General features: G+C 41.1%; 1 protein-coding gene across 1 annotated transcript in view; it reads left to right on the top strand.

Moving 5' to 3' along the window:
• snx25 (sorting nexin 25) overlaps window positions 1–16,176 on the top strand; it is a 68,419-nt gene that overhangs the window by 34,753 nt on the left and 17,490 nt on the right. The window contains exons 6-10 of the mRNA XM_079892133.1: window positions 610–680; window positions 5,714–5,904; window positions 6,805–6,936; window positions 13,650–13,925; window positions 15,140–15,304. Coding sequence (XP_079748259.1) covers window positions 610–680; window positions 5,714–5,904; window positions 6,805–6,936; window positions 13,650–13,925; window positions 15,140–15,304 — 835 coding nt within the window. The remainder of the gene's footprint in view (window positions 1–609; window positions 681–5,713; window positions 5,905–6,804; window positions 6,937–13,649; window positions 13,926–15,139; window positions 15,305–16,176) is intronic.

The following is a 16,176-nucleotide window of genomic DNA, read 5'->3' as shown; positions in this document are numbered from 1 at the left end:
CAACGCGAGTACACTCTGCTTATTACACACACAGGGACGCACAGCAGCACACACACATGCACACAAAATAAAAGGATTACAATGTAAAAGATTATTATTGTGTACATAAAGATATGGTGAATCCGGCTTGTCCCGATGATGTTCTGCTTGCGCACTTTTATCTCGCGCACGTTAATATTTACTATTGATCACACTTTTTTATTTTTATTTAACGCTCTGTTTAGTTCCTGTCTCTATGAAGCCCCTCCTTCTGAAAAGCACACTGTGCTCTGATTGGTCGGCTGGAGCAGTGTGTTGTGATTGGTCGAGCGCTTCGAGTGTGTTTGGGAAATTTTCCGCCCCTTCCCATAACCGCCAGTTTAACACACTACTAACTAACTCAACCAGGCCCCGCCCCTTTATTCTGCGCATTAATTATTATAATGAGGAATATTGTGACGTGTTCGTTCCCGGAAGAAACTCAAGACTACAATGGAGGCGTTTCAGGAGTTCAGAAACACTGACACTGATATAGAGAAGAACTGTGTGACTTTCAGAGATTTTTCATGATTAAACAGCAACATTACACACTGAAGAGAGTCACTTTGCTCTGGTTTTGTGTTACGGCAGGTATCAGATAGTTGTGGAGATCATTCAGGCGACCACAATCAGCAGTATCCCACAACTGAAGAGACAGAAAGGTAAGATGACCTTCAAACACATCAGCCAATCATATCACTCCTTATTTAGGGATTCATGTGTGACCCTGGATCACGTCTCCAGTCTCGAGTCGCACGGGTTTATCTGTGGCAATAGCCAACAATACATTGTACGGGTCAAAATTATCGATTTTTCTTTTATGTCAAAAATCATGAGGATATTAAGTAAAGATCATGTTCCATGAAGATATTTTGTAAATTTCCTACTGTAAATATATAAAACATGTATTTCTGTGAGTGAATGCAGCACAATCGCCAACATAAATGAACAACTTTAAAGGAGATTTTCTCAATGTTTTGATTTTTTTGCACCCTCAGATTCCAGATTTACAATAGTCGTATCTCGACCAAATATTGTCCTATCCTAACAAACCATACATCAATGGAAAGCTTATTTAGTCAGCTTTCAGATTACGTATACATCTCAATAATAAAAAAAAATTACCCTTGTGACTGGTTTTGTGGTCCAGGGTCACATTTCTCGTGTTTCTACATTTGAATCTAATGATGAACTTTAAAGGGTTCGCTTCGTTCTCTAATTTCACTTAATGAGTCTAATGGTCATGAGAGCATCTAAGAGAATAAAATGTGCCGTCAGTCAAGGCAGGGTCTAAATCAGAGATGTAATAAAGGCATGCGATAACCCAGTGTCTTTGCTCTGGTGTTTCGTGAGCTGTAATGCAGCTCTGTGATTGGCCGACGGGTAATTGCTCTGAAACCGATCATCCAGACGGCGATGACATTTACCCATGAAACACATCAGCTGATGCCTACAGAAATCACTGAAGGATTCATTCTCAAACTTTGTATCAAAAGAGTGTAAAATAAGTCACTTTAAGAGTCTGTTTGTAATAAAGGGTCAGTGAAAGGTCATGCTAAACCTTGTGAAAGTTTGTTTGTCTATCTCAGGAGATCAAATTCAATATTTACATTTTTTATTTTATTTTTTAATGGAAAAAAGGGCAGCCGGATTGCAGATTTGGTCTCTTTAGGTGCGAGCTAATTTGCCACTTAATGTTTATTTGTATCGATAAACATATATTTCCATAATTTTGATTGATTGATTGTTTTTTCAATTATCTTATTATTTTTTGTGTTTTATTTTCCTTTTATTTTCTATTTTATTTTATTTGATTTGATTTAAAAAAAAAAAAGTATGAACTGTTTCATTGTGTTTTTATTAAGGAAACGTTTTCATTTATTTATTATTTGTTTAATAAAAAATATTCTTTCATTTTTCTTTTCTTTACTGATTTTATTTTATTTGTGTTTCCTAAGGAACAGGTTTTATTTGTTTGTTTGTTTATTTATTTATTTATTTGTTTATTTTGTTTAGTTTTCAATTTTGTTTCAGTTTCGTTTTTTTTGATCCGTTTATTTTATTTTATTTTTTTACAATATTTTGGAATATTCAATTGTGCTTGCTAAGGAAAATAATTTTTTATTATTTTATTTTTATTTTTTATTTATTACATTGTTTCTTACAATTTTATGGAATCTTCAATTTTGTTTACAAAATATTTATTTATTTATTTATTTATTTGTTTGTTTTAATTTTTTATTACATTTTTCTTGTCTTTTTAAAATATTTTTTCTCTTACAATTTTATGGAATCTTCAATTTCTTTACTCAGGAAAAAGTTGTATTATTAATTATTATTATTTTGTTTTATTAATTATTTATATATATATATATATATCTTTTTTTTTTGTTCCACACAAAAGGAGCTAAATATTGTATTTACTTTTTTAAATAAATAATACATCAAATATATATATATATATATATATATATATATATATATATATATATATATACATATATATACATATATATATATATATATACATATATATATATATATATATATATACATATATATACATATATGTATGTAATATCATATCTAATATGACATGTGTGCCATCTTATTGCTTAAAGAAACACCCATTTTTATGCTGTTTATAGAAAAAATCCTTTAGGATTTTAATTAGAGGTCGCATTGAACAGCCAATCAGAACAAGAGCTCAGAGGGATAAATATGTCCTCAGCTTCACAGATACATCATACACCGCTAATAAACCATATCTGGATATAATCGTGGAGGGTTTCTTTGACTAAACGAGCTAAAGCTCACTGCTATACAGCTGTGATTGGAGATTAAGTTCATTAATCGTGCCGTGGTTTCAGTGCTGGATTAATTAAAGCTCCTGGTATTCATGCGGCGGGAAGTGCTGGTGTTATTCAGTGCTAGCGGGGAGTCCGTTTATCAGCGCTGATGTTTTCCGTCTCCCGCTGCCCAGTAATGATGGCGGATCTATAAATCATCGCACTGGTTTCAGCGTCAGACGAAGCGTGCTGAGATTATTGCTCATATTCCCAGACACACACACACACACACACACACACACACACACACACACACACACACACACACACACACACTTCTATTGTACATTATTGTAGTTAGTACTGTATTAGTTAATTATTGTAAAACTGTAAATTATATTATTTGCAACTAATGCACTTTCCACTGCTTTTAAAACATCTCATGTAATGAATGTCCAGTTACTTTTTATTTTTATTTTTATTTTTATTTTTATTTTTTTATTTTTTTTTTATTTTTTTTTATTTTATTTTATTTTATTTTATTTTATTTTATTTTATTTTATTTTATTTTATTTTATTTTATTTTATTTTATTTTATTTTATTTTATTTTATTATTTTAATGTAGGAAAGCATTTGGCAAATGGGGTTTGCAAGTTTTTAACCCTGTTTTCACAATTTGGAAAATGTCAGAATATTTTGAAAAACTTTGTGTAAATAATTTCATTATTTAGTTTTTAGCAATAAACATTAAATTAATATATATATTTATTAAAATTTATTTATATAGATTGATTTGGCCTATATTAAGCCATTTTAAAGTTTATGAATGTTTTTTCCCCCCCTATAATGTTATGGGATGTTTCGTCATGTTTAATAAGGAAATTATTTTATTTAAAATTTGATCTCACATTAAAGGAGAACTCCGGTCAATTTTAACATGGTTACCTACACCGTGTTATCCTCTTTTTTAAATTTGCACCCTGTTGACTTCAATGGGGCAAGTTTTAAACCTGCTTTTAGCCTCTTAACATCCTTGATGTGTCATTACAAGTGCACAGGTCATGTGAGTGATTCCTTCAGAGTGAACACGAGTGAATCTGACTGCAGTAGATGTGAAAGAAATGTATAAAAATGATGTTATTTAAGCCAGCGCACATACCTGTATTTACATCCTGTTTTCGGGTGAAGTCCAAAGTAGTCGATTGCCGAGTTCACGCGCATAGGTTTAATACCTATGATCACGCGCGTGAACTCGGCAATCGACTACTTTGGACTTCAGTCAACAGGGTGCAAATTTTAAAAATAGAATAACTCGGTGTAGGCAACACCGAGTTTTGTCGTTGTTCTCGACAACGACAAACACTTTTGTCGTTGTTCTCTGTATTGACAGCACTCCAAATGTACAAAAAAATGAGCTCAATGTTAAAATTGACCGGAGTTCTCCTTTAAGTTTTCTTCCTCTTCTTCATTCTTCTAGTGTGAGCCTAGATTATATTAATAATAAAAACTGATTTTGCATTAATTAGCAGTTTTAGAGTTTTCAATTCTAGTTTTTGAATGTTTAAACGTTTTAATTAATAAATTAACATTATTTTAGAGTATTTCAAATCAATTATTTGGTAATTGTTTGCTTATTTTTCAAGTTTCCTTCCTAGTTTTCCATGCATGTAAACACAATACTGTTCTGCTTTACATTTAGTTTGATAGATTTATTTTCAGTGTTATTTATTTCAAGTTTTAGCTTTGTTCAGGCATCGGCCTGGTGTAAAATGAGCCAGTTTAAACAGGTTCAGTGATGTTTGTGGCTTGTTTATGCTCTTGCTTGATCTCTGTGTGTAAGCGACATTAAGCAGAAGGAAATGAAACCGGTCCTGGTGCTTTTCATCATAATCTGCTCCAGTCATCAGAGCCGAATAACGATTGTCACGTACGATTGCATGCCTGAATTCTCTCTCTCTCTCTCTCTCTCTCTCTCTCTCTCTCTCTCTCTCTCTCTCTCTCTCTCTCTCTCTCTCTCTCTCTCTCTCTCTCTCTCTCTCTGTACTAGATTACAACAGTTAAGGGCCAAGTCTTCTCACCCGTGTATCTTATATATGGACTTTAAAGTATAAAAACATTAAAAAGTATTCCCATGTTTGAATTAACTTTTTATTTGGACAAGTTAAAATGGTTATTTGTGTGTCACGGAAAGAAAAAGTGAGTGGTAATGAGTCTTGTGATGTCGAATCAGTCCTAAGGGGTTTAATTAGGTCACGATTAAAGATTGAGTACACTTATTATAAATTGGTTAATGACCTTGAAACTTTTAAATATGTATGGGGTGTGAATTAATGTATTTGTGATGTTGATGGATTACAATGGAAATTTAATTTTTCTTCCCTCCCCCATTTTGTTTTGTGTGTGTGTGTGTGTGTGTGTGTGTGAGATAATGTGATACCTCATTGTCTTTATGATTGTTCCATGAAAGAACAATCATATTTTAATTTTAATTTTAATTTTTGGTTTTAAAGTATTTGTTAAAGTCAAGTCTCCCCCTCTCTCTCTCTCTCTCTCTCTCTCTCTCTCTCTCTCTCTCTCTCTCTCTCTCTCTCCCTCCCTCCCTCCCTCCCTCTCTCCCTCTCTCTCTCCCTCCCTCTCTCCCTCTCTCTCTCTCTCCCCCCTCTCTCTCCCCCCCCCTCTCTCCCTCTTCCTCTCTCTTCCCCCCCCTCTCCCTCTTCCTCTCTCTCCCTCTTCCTCTCTCTTCCCCCCCTCTCCCTCTCTCTTCCCCCCCCTCTCCCTCTTCCTCTCTCTTCCCCCCCTCTCCCTCTTCCTCTCTCCTCCCCCCCTCTCCCTCTTCCTCTCTCTTCCCCCCCCTCTCCCTCTTCCTCTTCCCCCCCATCTCTCCCTCTCCCCCCCCTCTCTGCAGACAGTAAAGGTAAAGAAGCCGCCGCGCTGAAGGCCGACCTGTTACGTGCCAGAAACATGAAGCGTTACATTAACCAGCTGACGGTGGCCAAGAAGCAGTGTGAGAAGCGGATCCGGCTCCTCGGGGGCCCGAACTACGAGCAGCAGGAGGACGGGGCCCCGGACGAAGTGGACGGTCCCCAGAGCCAACGGGTACAGGACCGGCTCACACTCGCACCCTGCTTTAATAGTCCATATGAGATCCAAAATAAATGAATCATTTCCTTCATCCTTTAGTTGCCATGATTACATTTATGCAGCCATTGACTTTAGCTTATTCACCGTATCCCCCAGAGTTAGATAAGTCCACACACACCCTTCTCATCTCCGTGTGTGCCGTAACTGACGCACCCACCGCTAGCCTAGCTTAGCACAAAGACTGGAGGTAAACGGCTCCAGCTAGCATACTGCTCCCAATAAGTTACAAAATAACGCCAACATTTTCATATTTACATGTTGTGATTTGTATAGTCACAGCGTGTACAGATAACACAGGTCACATGAGACACAGCCGTCTTCTAACCGTATACATACTGTATACAAAACTCTTCATGCCTTAAAATATCTTGAATGTAACTCGACACCCTTGCCTCATTTAGTATACGTGGTTCTATGAATATGCAAATGAGCCCCGCCTCCACTCACTCACTCAGCTCAGAGATCCACTGGTTGACGATCACACGTTGATCTGATTGGTTACAAGGTAGTTTGTGACGTCAGAAACACCAGCGATTTCAAAGCGTGTTTTTGAGACTGTCTTTGGTTCACTGCAGTTTTAAGGAGGAAATACTCAGCAATGCTGTCGACTTATGAATTTACACATGGTTTTACATATAAATAACTTTAAAGGAATAACAGCAAAACATTCTTGGGTTCAGAAAGAAAACAGTTCCCTAAAATATAAAATACTCCAAAAGTGTAGAAACCCTTTTAAGAGGGTGTATGTGTATGTGTGTTGCCGGTGAATCTAGAGATGAACCGCTGCAGTCTAATGTTTTCTAGTGAGCTCAAGTGTTTTTAATAATGCTTGATTTGTTTCTCGTCCTCTCACAGATCCTTCAGTTCGAGGAGATCATGTCGAACTCCGTGTACCGGGAGCATTTCCGCGTCTACATGGAGCGAGTGGAGAAGAGGGCTCTGATCAGCTTCTGGGAGCTCGTGGAGACGCTGAGGAGCGCAAACAAGGTCAGACACACACTTCAGCACAGGGTCAGACACACACTTCAGCACAGGGTCAGACGCACACTTCAGCACAGGGTCAGACACACACTTCAGCACAGGGTCAGACACACACTTCAGCACAGGGTCAGACACACTTCAGCACAGGGTCAGACACACACTTCAGCACAGGGTCAGACACACACTTCAGCACAGGGTCAGACACACACTTCAGCACAGGGTCAGACACACTTCAGCACAGGGTCAGACACACACTTCAGCACAGGGTCAGACACACACTTCAGCACAGGGTCAGACACACACTTCAGCACAGGGTCAGACACACACTTCAGCACAGGGTCAGACACACACTTCAGCACAGGGTCAGACACACACTTCAGCACAGGGTCAGACGCACACTTCAGCACAGGGTCAGACACACACTTCAGCACAGGGTCAGACACACACTTCAGCACAGGGTCAGACGCACACTTCAGCACAGGGTCAGACACACACTTCAGCACAGGGTCAGACTCACACTTCAGCACAGGGTCAGACGCACACTTCAGCACAGGGTCAGACACACACTTCAGCACAGGGTCAGACACACACTTCAGCACAGGGTCAGACACACACTTCAGCACAGGGTCAGACAAACACTTCAGCACAGGGTCAGACGCACACTTCAGCACAGGGTCAGACGCACACTTCAGCACAGGGTCAGACACACACTTCAGCACAGGGTCAGACACACACTTCAGCACAGGGTCAGACACACACTTCAGCACAGGGTCAGACACACACTTCAGCACAGGGTCAGACACACACTTCAGCACAGGGTCAGACACACACTTCAGAGACGCACACTTCAGCACAGGGTCAGACGCACACTTCAGCACAGGGTCAGACGCACACTTCAGCACAGGGTCAGACACACACTTCAGCACAGGGTCAGACACACACTTCAGCACAGGGTCAGACACACACTTCAGCACAGGGTCAGACACACACTTCAGCACAGGGTCAGACAAACACTTCAGCACAGGGTCTGACACACACTTCAGCACAGGGTCTGACACACACTTCAGCACAGGGTCAGACACACACTTCAGAGACGCACACTTCAGCACAGGGTCAGACACACACTTCAGCACAGGGTCAGACACACACTTCAGCACAGGGTCAGACACACACTTCAGCACAGGGTCAGACGCACACTTCAGCACAGGGTCTGACACACACTTCAGCACAGGGTCAGACACACACTTCAGAGACGCACACTTCAGCACAGGGTCAGACACACACTTCAGCACAGGGTCAGACACACACTTCAGAGACGCACACTTCAGCACAGGGTCAGACACACACTTCAGCACAGGGTCAGACACACACTTCAGCACAGGGTCAGACACACACTTCAGCACAGGGTCAGACACACACTTCAGCACAGGGTCAGACACACACTTCAGCACAGGGTCAGACACACACTTCAGAGACGCACACTTCAGCACAGGGTCAGACGCACACTTCAGCACAGGGTCAGACGCACACTTCAGCACAGGGTCAGACGCACACTTCAGCACAGGGTCAGACGCACACTTCAGCACAGGGTCAGACGCACACTTCAGCACAGGGTCAGACACACACTTCAGCACAGGGTCAGACAAACACTTCAGCACAGGGTCTGACACACACTTCAGCACAGGGTCTGACACACACTTCAGCACAGGGTCAGACACACACTTCAGAGACGCACACTTCAGCACAGGGTCAGACACACACTTCAGCACAGGGTCAGACACACACTTCAGAGACGCACACTTCAACACAGGGTCAGACACACACTTCAGCACAGGGTCAGACACACACTTCAGCACAGGGTCTGACACACACTTCAGCACAGGGTCTGACACACACTTCAGCACAGGGTCAGACACACACTTCAGAGACGCACACTTCAGCACAGGGTCAGACACACACTTCAGCACAGGGTCTGACACACACTTCAGCACAGGGTCAGACACACACTTCAGAGACGCACACTTCAGCACAGGGTCAGACACACACTTCAGCACAGGGTCTGACACACACTTCAGCACAGGGTCAGACACACACTTCAGAGACGCACACTTCAGCACAGGGTCAGACACACACTTCAGCACAGGGTCAGACACACACTTCAGAGACGCACACTTCAGCACAGGGTCAGACACACACTTCAGCACAGGGTCAGACACACACTTCAGAGACGCACACTTCAGCACAGGGTCAGACGCACACTTCAGCACAGGGTCAGACACACACTTCAGCACAGGGTCAGACGCACACTTCAGCACAGGGTCAGACGCACACTTCAGCACAGGGTCAGACACACACTTCAGCACAGGGTCAGACGCACACTTCAGCACAGGGTCTGACACACACTTCAGCACAGGGTCAGACGCACACTTCAGCACAGGGTCTGACACACACTTCAGCACAGGGTCAGACACACACTTCAGCACAGGGTCAGACGCACACTTCAGCACAGGGTCTGACACACACTTCAGCACAGGGTCAGACACACACTTCAGCACAGGGTCAGACACACACTTCAGCACAGGGTCAGACGCACACTTCAGCACAGGGTCAGACGCACACTTCAGCACAGGGTCTGACACACACTTCAGCACAGGGTCAGACACACACTTCAGCACAGGGTCAGACACACACTTCAGCACAGGGTCAGACACACACTTCAGCACAGGGTCAGACGCACTTCAGCACAGGGTCAGACACACACTTCAGCACAGGGTCAGACACACACTTCAGCACAGGGTCAGACGCACACTTCAGCACAGGGTCAGACGCACACTTCAGCACAGGGTCAGACACACACTTCAGCACAGGGTCAGACGCACACTTCAGCACAGGGTCTGACACACACTTCAGCACAGGGTCAGACGCACACTTCAGCACAGGGTCTGACACACACTTCAGCACAGGGTCAGACACACACTTCAGCACAGGGTCAGACGCACACTTCAGCACAGGGTCTGACACACACTTCAGCACAGGGTCAGACACACACTTCAGCACAGGGTCAGACACACACTTCAGCACAGGGTCAGACGCACACTTCAGCACAGGGTCAGACACACACTTCAGCACAGGGTCAGACACACACTTCAGCACAGGGTCAGACGCACACTTCAGCACAGGGTCAGACACACACTTCAGCACAGGGTCAGACACACACTTCAGCACAGGGTCAGACACACACTTCAGCACAGGGTCAGACGCACACTTCAGCACAGGGTCTGACACACACTTCAGCACAGGGTCAGACGCACACTTCAGCACAGGGTCTGACACACACTTCAGCACAGGGTCAGACGCACACTTCAGCACAGGGTCAGACGCACACTTCAGCACAGGGTCTGACGCACACTTCAGCACAGGGTCTGACACACACTTCAGCACAGGGTCAGACGCACACTTCAGCACAGGGTCTGACACACACTTCAGCACAGGGTCAGACACACACTTCAGAGACGCACACTTCAGCACAGGGTCAGACACACACTTCAGCACAGGGTCAGACACACACTTCAGAGACGCACACTTCAGCACAGGGTCAGACACACACTTCAGCACAGGGTCAGACACACACTTCAGAGACGCACACTTCAGCACAGGGTCAGACACACACTTCAGCACAGGGTCAGACACACACTTCAGCACAGGGTCAGACACACACTTCAGCACAGGGTCAGACACACACTTCAGCACAGGGTCAGACGCACACTTCAGACACACACTTCAGCACAGGGTCAGACACACACTTCAGCACAGGGTCAGACGCACACTTCAGCACAGGGTCAGACGCACACTTCAGCACAGGGTCAGACGCACACTTCAGCACAGGGTCAGACACACACTTCAGCACAGGGTCAGACACACACCTCAGCATCAAATGATCATATTAGAGTGATTTCTGAAGGATCATGTGACACTGAAGACTGGAGTAATGATGCTGAAAATTCAGCTTTGATCACAGGAGTAAATTACACTTTACTAGATATTCACATAGAAAACAGCTGATTTACATTATAATAATATTTCACAATTTTACTGCATTTTTGATCACATAAATGCAGCCTTATTGAGCAGAAGAGACTTACTGAAACCAAACTCTCTAAAAATTCTAATAAAAAAAAAGGTAGGAAATGAGCAGAAATGACTTAATTTACTATAATTCTATATTGTTTTAATATACACTTTAATATATATTCACATAGGAAACAGCTGTTTTAACTGTACCATTTTTTTAACCAAACAATTTTTACTGTATTTTTTGATCAAATAAAAGCAGCCTTTGTGCACAAAAGAGACTCTTTCTCAAAAATGCCTGTGGATTTTGCCAGAAATTACAGCATGATCATGGAGTTTGTCATTAAACAGTTGAGTCGGGAATTTTTACACGGATGGAGGGAGAAAAACACTGACATTCTGGATTCGGATGGCAATACAATCCCAGACTAGACCCTGTTAATGACCTTCATACTCATGCGAATCGATCACCGTCTGCCACATCTGAGCAGTGATTTTCCTGTCGCTCGCTCAATTGTACATTTCCTAATTGGTCATTTCGCTGGCACTTTCATCCAGACATTAACAGCGCGCACACGGCTGAAACCCGGACCAACACGTCAGTGTGTGACTCAGATAAATGTGTAATCGTTTCGGCTCGTTACGTCCAGCTGTGTTAAATTAGCAATAACCGGCACTGACATTTATCAGAGTGTCAGAGATGAGTCCTGGAAAGCCTCAGTTTTCAGAAATGTTGAATATTATACAGTCAAACCAAAAATCATTCAGACAGCAGATATCATTTTTCATATTTCTTTTACTATAGTTCAGTTATGTAAGTGAGGACAGCAAAATAAAGTAAACTGTGACATATTATACCCAAACATTCTTCATACAGTGACTACCAGTAACATTTGGGACTATTATTATTCATACACTTTGAGCTGATCATGTTTAGCTGAAGTGTGTTTTCTTTAATTGCTAATGCTCTTTTTACACACAGACTGAACACAATGAAGCATTGCTTGGTGATTGGTTGAGCTAAACTGGTATAATCTAATTGTGTAGTTAAATTTAACAGCTGACAGATATTCAACATAATTCATGTGTGAGACAGTCTAACAGAAGGACGGACAAAACCAGTCAAATATCAACGAGTTCTGCTCATATTTTATCACCATTTTCTAAACTATAGTGAATAAACTGTGATAATGTGAGAAAAGGTGTGTGAATAAATGTTGGTTTGACTGTATGTGGCTAGAGAGGTCCGCTGATGAATCGCTGAGGACCGTTTGGGTCATTTCTGTGCGACAGCAGATTTGTAATAATCTGTTTAATGTTGTTGACGCGTCTTATTAATAGTTAGCATCTGTTCAGCGTGAAACCAAACGGTTAAGATTAGCCGTATGTGTAATCACATTTTCTCCCTAATTGAAATTACCATAATGTGAAAAATCTCATTACAGTAATGGAAATCTGTTATTTATATTGTAAATATAAATTGAAATAAAACATATGGGTAATATATTTATGCAAGTGTAGTATTTGTACTGCCTTTAATTCATGAATGACTGGTTATTTTAATTTTATGAGTTAATTATTATTATTACATGGCTTGGCTGAATTCCAATGTAGAATGCGGTCTGTTATTTCTTGATAACAGACCGCTGCGGAGAAAAACAGCGCGTTGCTATGGACGCGGAACGGACTATTTTCTTTGGCGGAAGCAATACAATCGTTTTTAAATCAATAAACTCCTTTTTAAATCAATAATTCGTGGCAAATTATTTATTTATTTTGTAGGTAGCCATGTAATAAGCGGGATAATGTATAGAGAGGCGGTCGTTATAGCGAATAACAACCCCTTCAGGCTGATTCAAGACCCCTCCGCTTCGCGTCGGGGTCCTGTTCAGCCTGTCGGGGTTGTTATTCGCTATAACGACCGCCTCTCTATACATTATCCCTTACTTATTATTATTTATTTTTTTGTACTGCAATAAAGTAAGACTATTTCTAAATAATAGAAATTGCACCTAAATAAATCCATAATATATATATATGTATATTGCACAACATTATCATCAAATTAAAACAAATATTAATATTGTAATACAAAATGTTATGCTATATACACAATTATTATTCATTTATTTGTTTGTTTGTTTGTGTTAGTTTTTGTTTGTTTTAAATTGTATTAGAGGATTTGTGTGGCAATAGAATAGAAACTATTCATAATATTATTGAAAATAATCATTGAAAATGATAGAAATTACAAAAAAGCTAAAAATTAAGAGATCCATAGTTATCTATTGTGCACAAAATTAGCATAAAATATAAAATAAATACTTGTTTCTATTTTAATGCAAAATATTATTCTACACACACACACAAACACACACTCTCTCACTCACACACACACACACACACACACACACACACACACACACACACACACACACACACACACACACACACTATTAAATATAATAAAAATATAGATCATTTCTTCATTAATTATTTTTTATTGATGTATTTATTTTATGAACTTTTTTCCTGATGTAGATATATAGTTAGTTTTTATCTTGTAAAGTGAATCTTACCTCTAAAGAACAAGACAAACCAGTGTGTGTGATGTGTGTGTGTCTGAACTCGTGTGGTCTGGGCTGCAGAATGAAGTGCCGGGGCTGGTGGGAGAGATCTACCAGAACTTCTTCGTGGAGAGCCGGGAGATCCCGGTGGAAAAGGCTCTTTATAAAGAGATCCAGCAGACGCTGGTGGGGAACAAGGGCACCGACGTGTTTCACAGGATCCAGGGAGACGTTTACGAGACCATGAAGGAGCGATATTACCCATCATTCCTGGTGAGCGACCTGTACGAGCGGCTCATTAAACGAGAGGAGCAACGGAGCAGCTCACAGTCCAGCAGCGAGGAGAAGGACGACACCGTGAGTTTTCCACATCTTCATCTCTCTTCAGTGTGTAATGTTGCTGTTTAAACATGATAAATCTCTGCAAAGTCACACAGTTCTTCTCTATATCAGTGTCAGTGTTTCTGAACTCCTGAAACGCCTCCATTGTAGTCTTGAGTTTCTTCCGGGAACGAACACGTCACAATATTCCTCATTATAATAATTCATGCGCAGAATACTAGAGCCCGGCTGTAGAAGAAAGTCAATCCCATAAACCCCCATGTTAAAATGGACAACTTTACAGCAGAAAAAAACATGTTTACAGTCTGGTACAGAAAGTGGTTTTGGTCTATAAAGCTAATTTTTCCCTTCATGACGACTGTGAGGGGGGTGAATATTTTTATAACTCATCCGTTTAAATTATATTAAGCCTTAAAGTTGCGCATAATTAAGGGCGTGGCCACTTGAGTGACAGGTGGATTGCTGCTGATGTCACTACTAGCCGTTTGTCTGTTAGCGTCACGTCACCTCAGCTAATCTGCCTCACTTCACATTTACGTTTATTCGGGAGTGACGCTGCCAAGATGGCGACGGCCGGCTCCGCCCACTTTGGGCTTCAAAAACTCTCTTCAGAAACACATACGGGTGACGTCACAGACACTACGCCCATATTATTTTACAGTCTATGGTTATAACTGGCGGTTATGGGAAGGGGCGGGACATTTCCCAAACACGCTCAAATCGCTCGACCAATCACAACACACTGATCCAGCCGACCAATCAGAGCACAGTGTGCTTTTCAGAAGGAGGGGCTTCATTGAGACAGGAACTAAACAGAGCGTTACTGACAGACTGGGAAGAGAGGAGCCGCAACAATGTAACAATTCTAGTGGAGCTCAAAAACAAACTCAAAAAGGGCATAATAGGTCAAGTCTCCTTCATTTATACAGCGCTTTAACAGTATAGATGTTTCACAGCAGCTTTACAGTGATAATAGGAGATTAAAGTAACAGAGATTGTTTAGGCTTTACAGCAGCTCTAGAATAAAGTTATTGTCCAGATAAAGTTAGGTGTGTAGTCTTTCTGTACAAAGTGACATCGCCAAATGACTTGTCTGGCAGTGTAATACTGAATTATGTGTCGTGTCCGTGGATCCATGTGAACTGGAATCAGTCAGGTCCTCTTTAACACGACACGAGTCCGTCTTCTACATGCGAACACTCAGTCCTGGTTTATTTGTGTGTGTTTAGTGTCATGTGATGGAAGGAGGGGACGTGGCCCTGGATGAAGGCAGTCGGGGCATCAACGAACAGGCCAGTTACGCCGTCACCAAACTACACCAGCTGTACGAGAGACTGGAGTACAAACGCCAAGCGCTCGGCTCCATCCAGAACGCACCCCGGCCTGATAAGAAGGTGATCCCAGTCATGGCAAAGACGGCACTTTTATTTCAAAACAGGGTTTGAGATTAACCTTTTCACTCACCGGCCAATTTAGCTGCAAAATGTTTAAGTTATTGGCCATTCAGAAGTTCTACTAGCCAAAAGAAAGAAGAAGAAATGAACCAGATTAACTATGTCAAAGCTATATATATATATATATTATAAAATTTGGATTTATTATTCAAACAAAATCCTGTCATCCAGCATCTCATTTCCTCTTTCATCCTTTTTCAAAATGTTCAAAATGTGTTTTAGATGGACAGATCAGGACACAGAACATCAAATAAATGTAGGATGTTGGAAAATAATATCTTTTCTGTTCACCAAATGCTTATTAATCTTCGCTATAATTGCTTCAATGCAAATGAACAAGCGCGCTGTTATGTGTTGTGTAGTGAAGTGTGTGTTCAAGTGAGCCAGATATGAGCAGATTCTGTGCAATATTTAATATATCATGAAGACTCACGAGTATTTGTGCTAAATCTGCGCAGATTTGACTTACTCAAACTTCTCCAGCAAACTGAGTAAACATAATAAGTAGTGGTCGACCGATATGGGATTTTTAATGGCCGATGCCGATGCCGATATTGAGAAAGCAATCTGGCCGATTGGCCGATATGAGGCCGATACAATACATGTGAATACAGTAAATGAGAGACATAAAGAATATTGGTGAAACTAAATGAACATTTATTGTACATACTATTTATGCAAAATTCTTTTTGCAATAAAAAATATTTACTAAGAAATTAAAATGTAAACAAAAAGGTAAGGTAACACTTCAATAAGTTTTAGTTTTAGTGTTTTAGTGCAACTTCTTGTCTGCTTTAATATTTACAGTCATT

The sequence above is a fragment of the Squalius cephalus genome, assembly GCF_949319135.1.
Source record: "Squalius cephalus genome assembly, chromosome: 14".
In the NCBI taxonomy this organism is placed as follows: Eukaryota; Metazoa; Chordata; class Actinopteri; order Cypriniformes; family Leuciscidae; genus Squalius; species Squalius cephalus.
The sequence above is the reverse complement of the archived record's forward strand: the minus strand, read 5'-3'. Positions and strand labels throughout refer to the sequence as shown.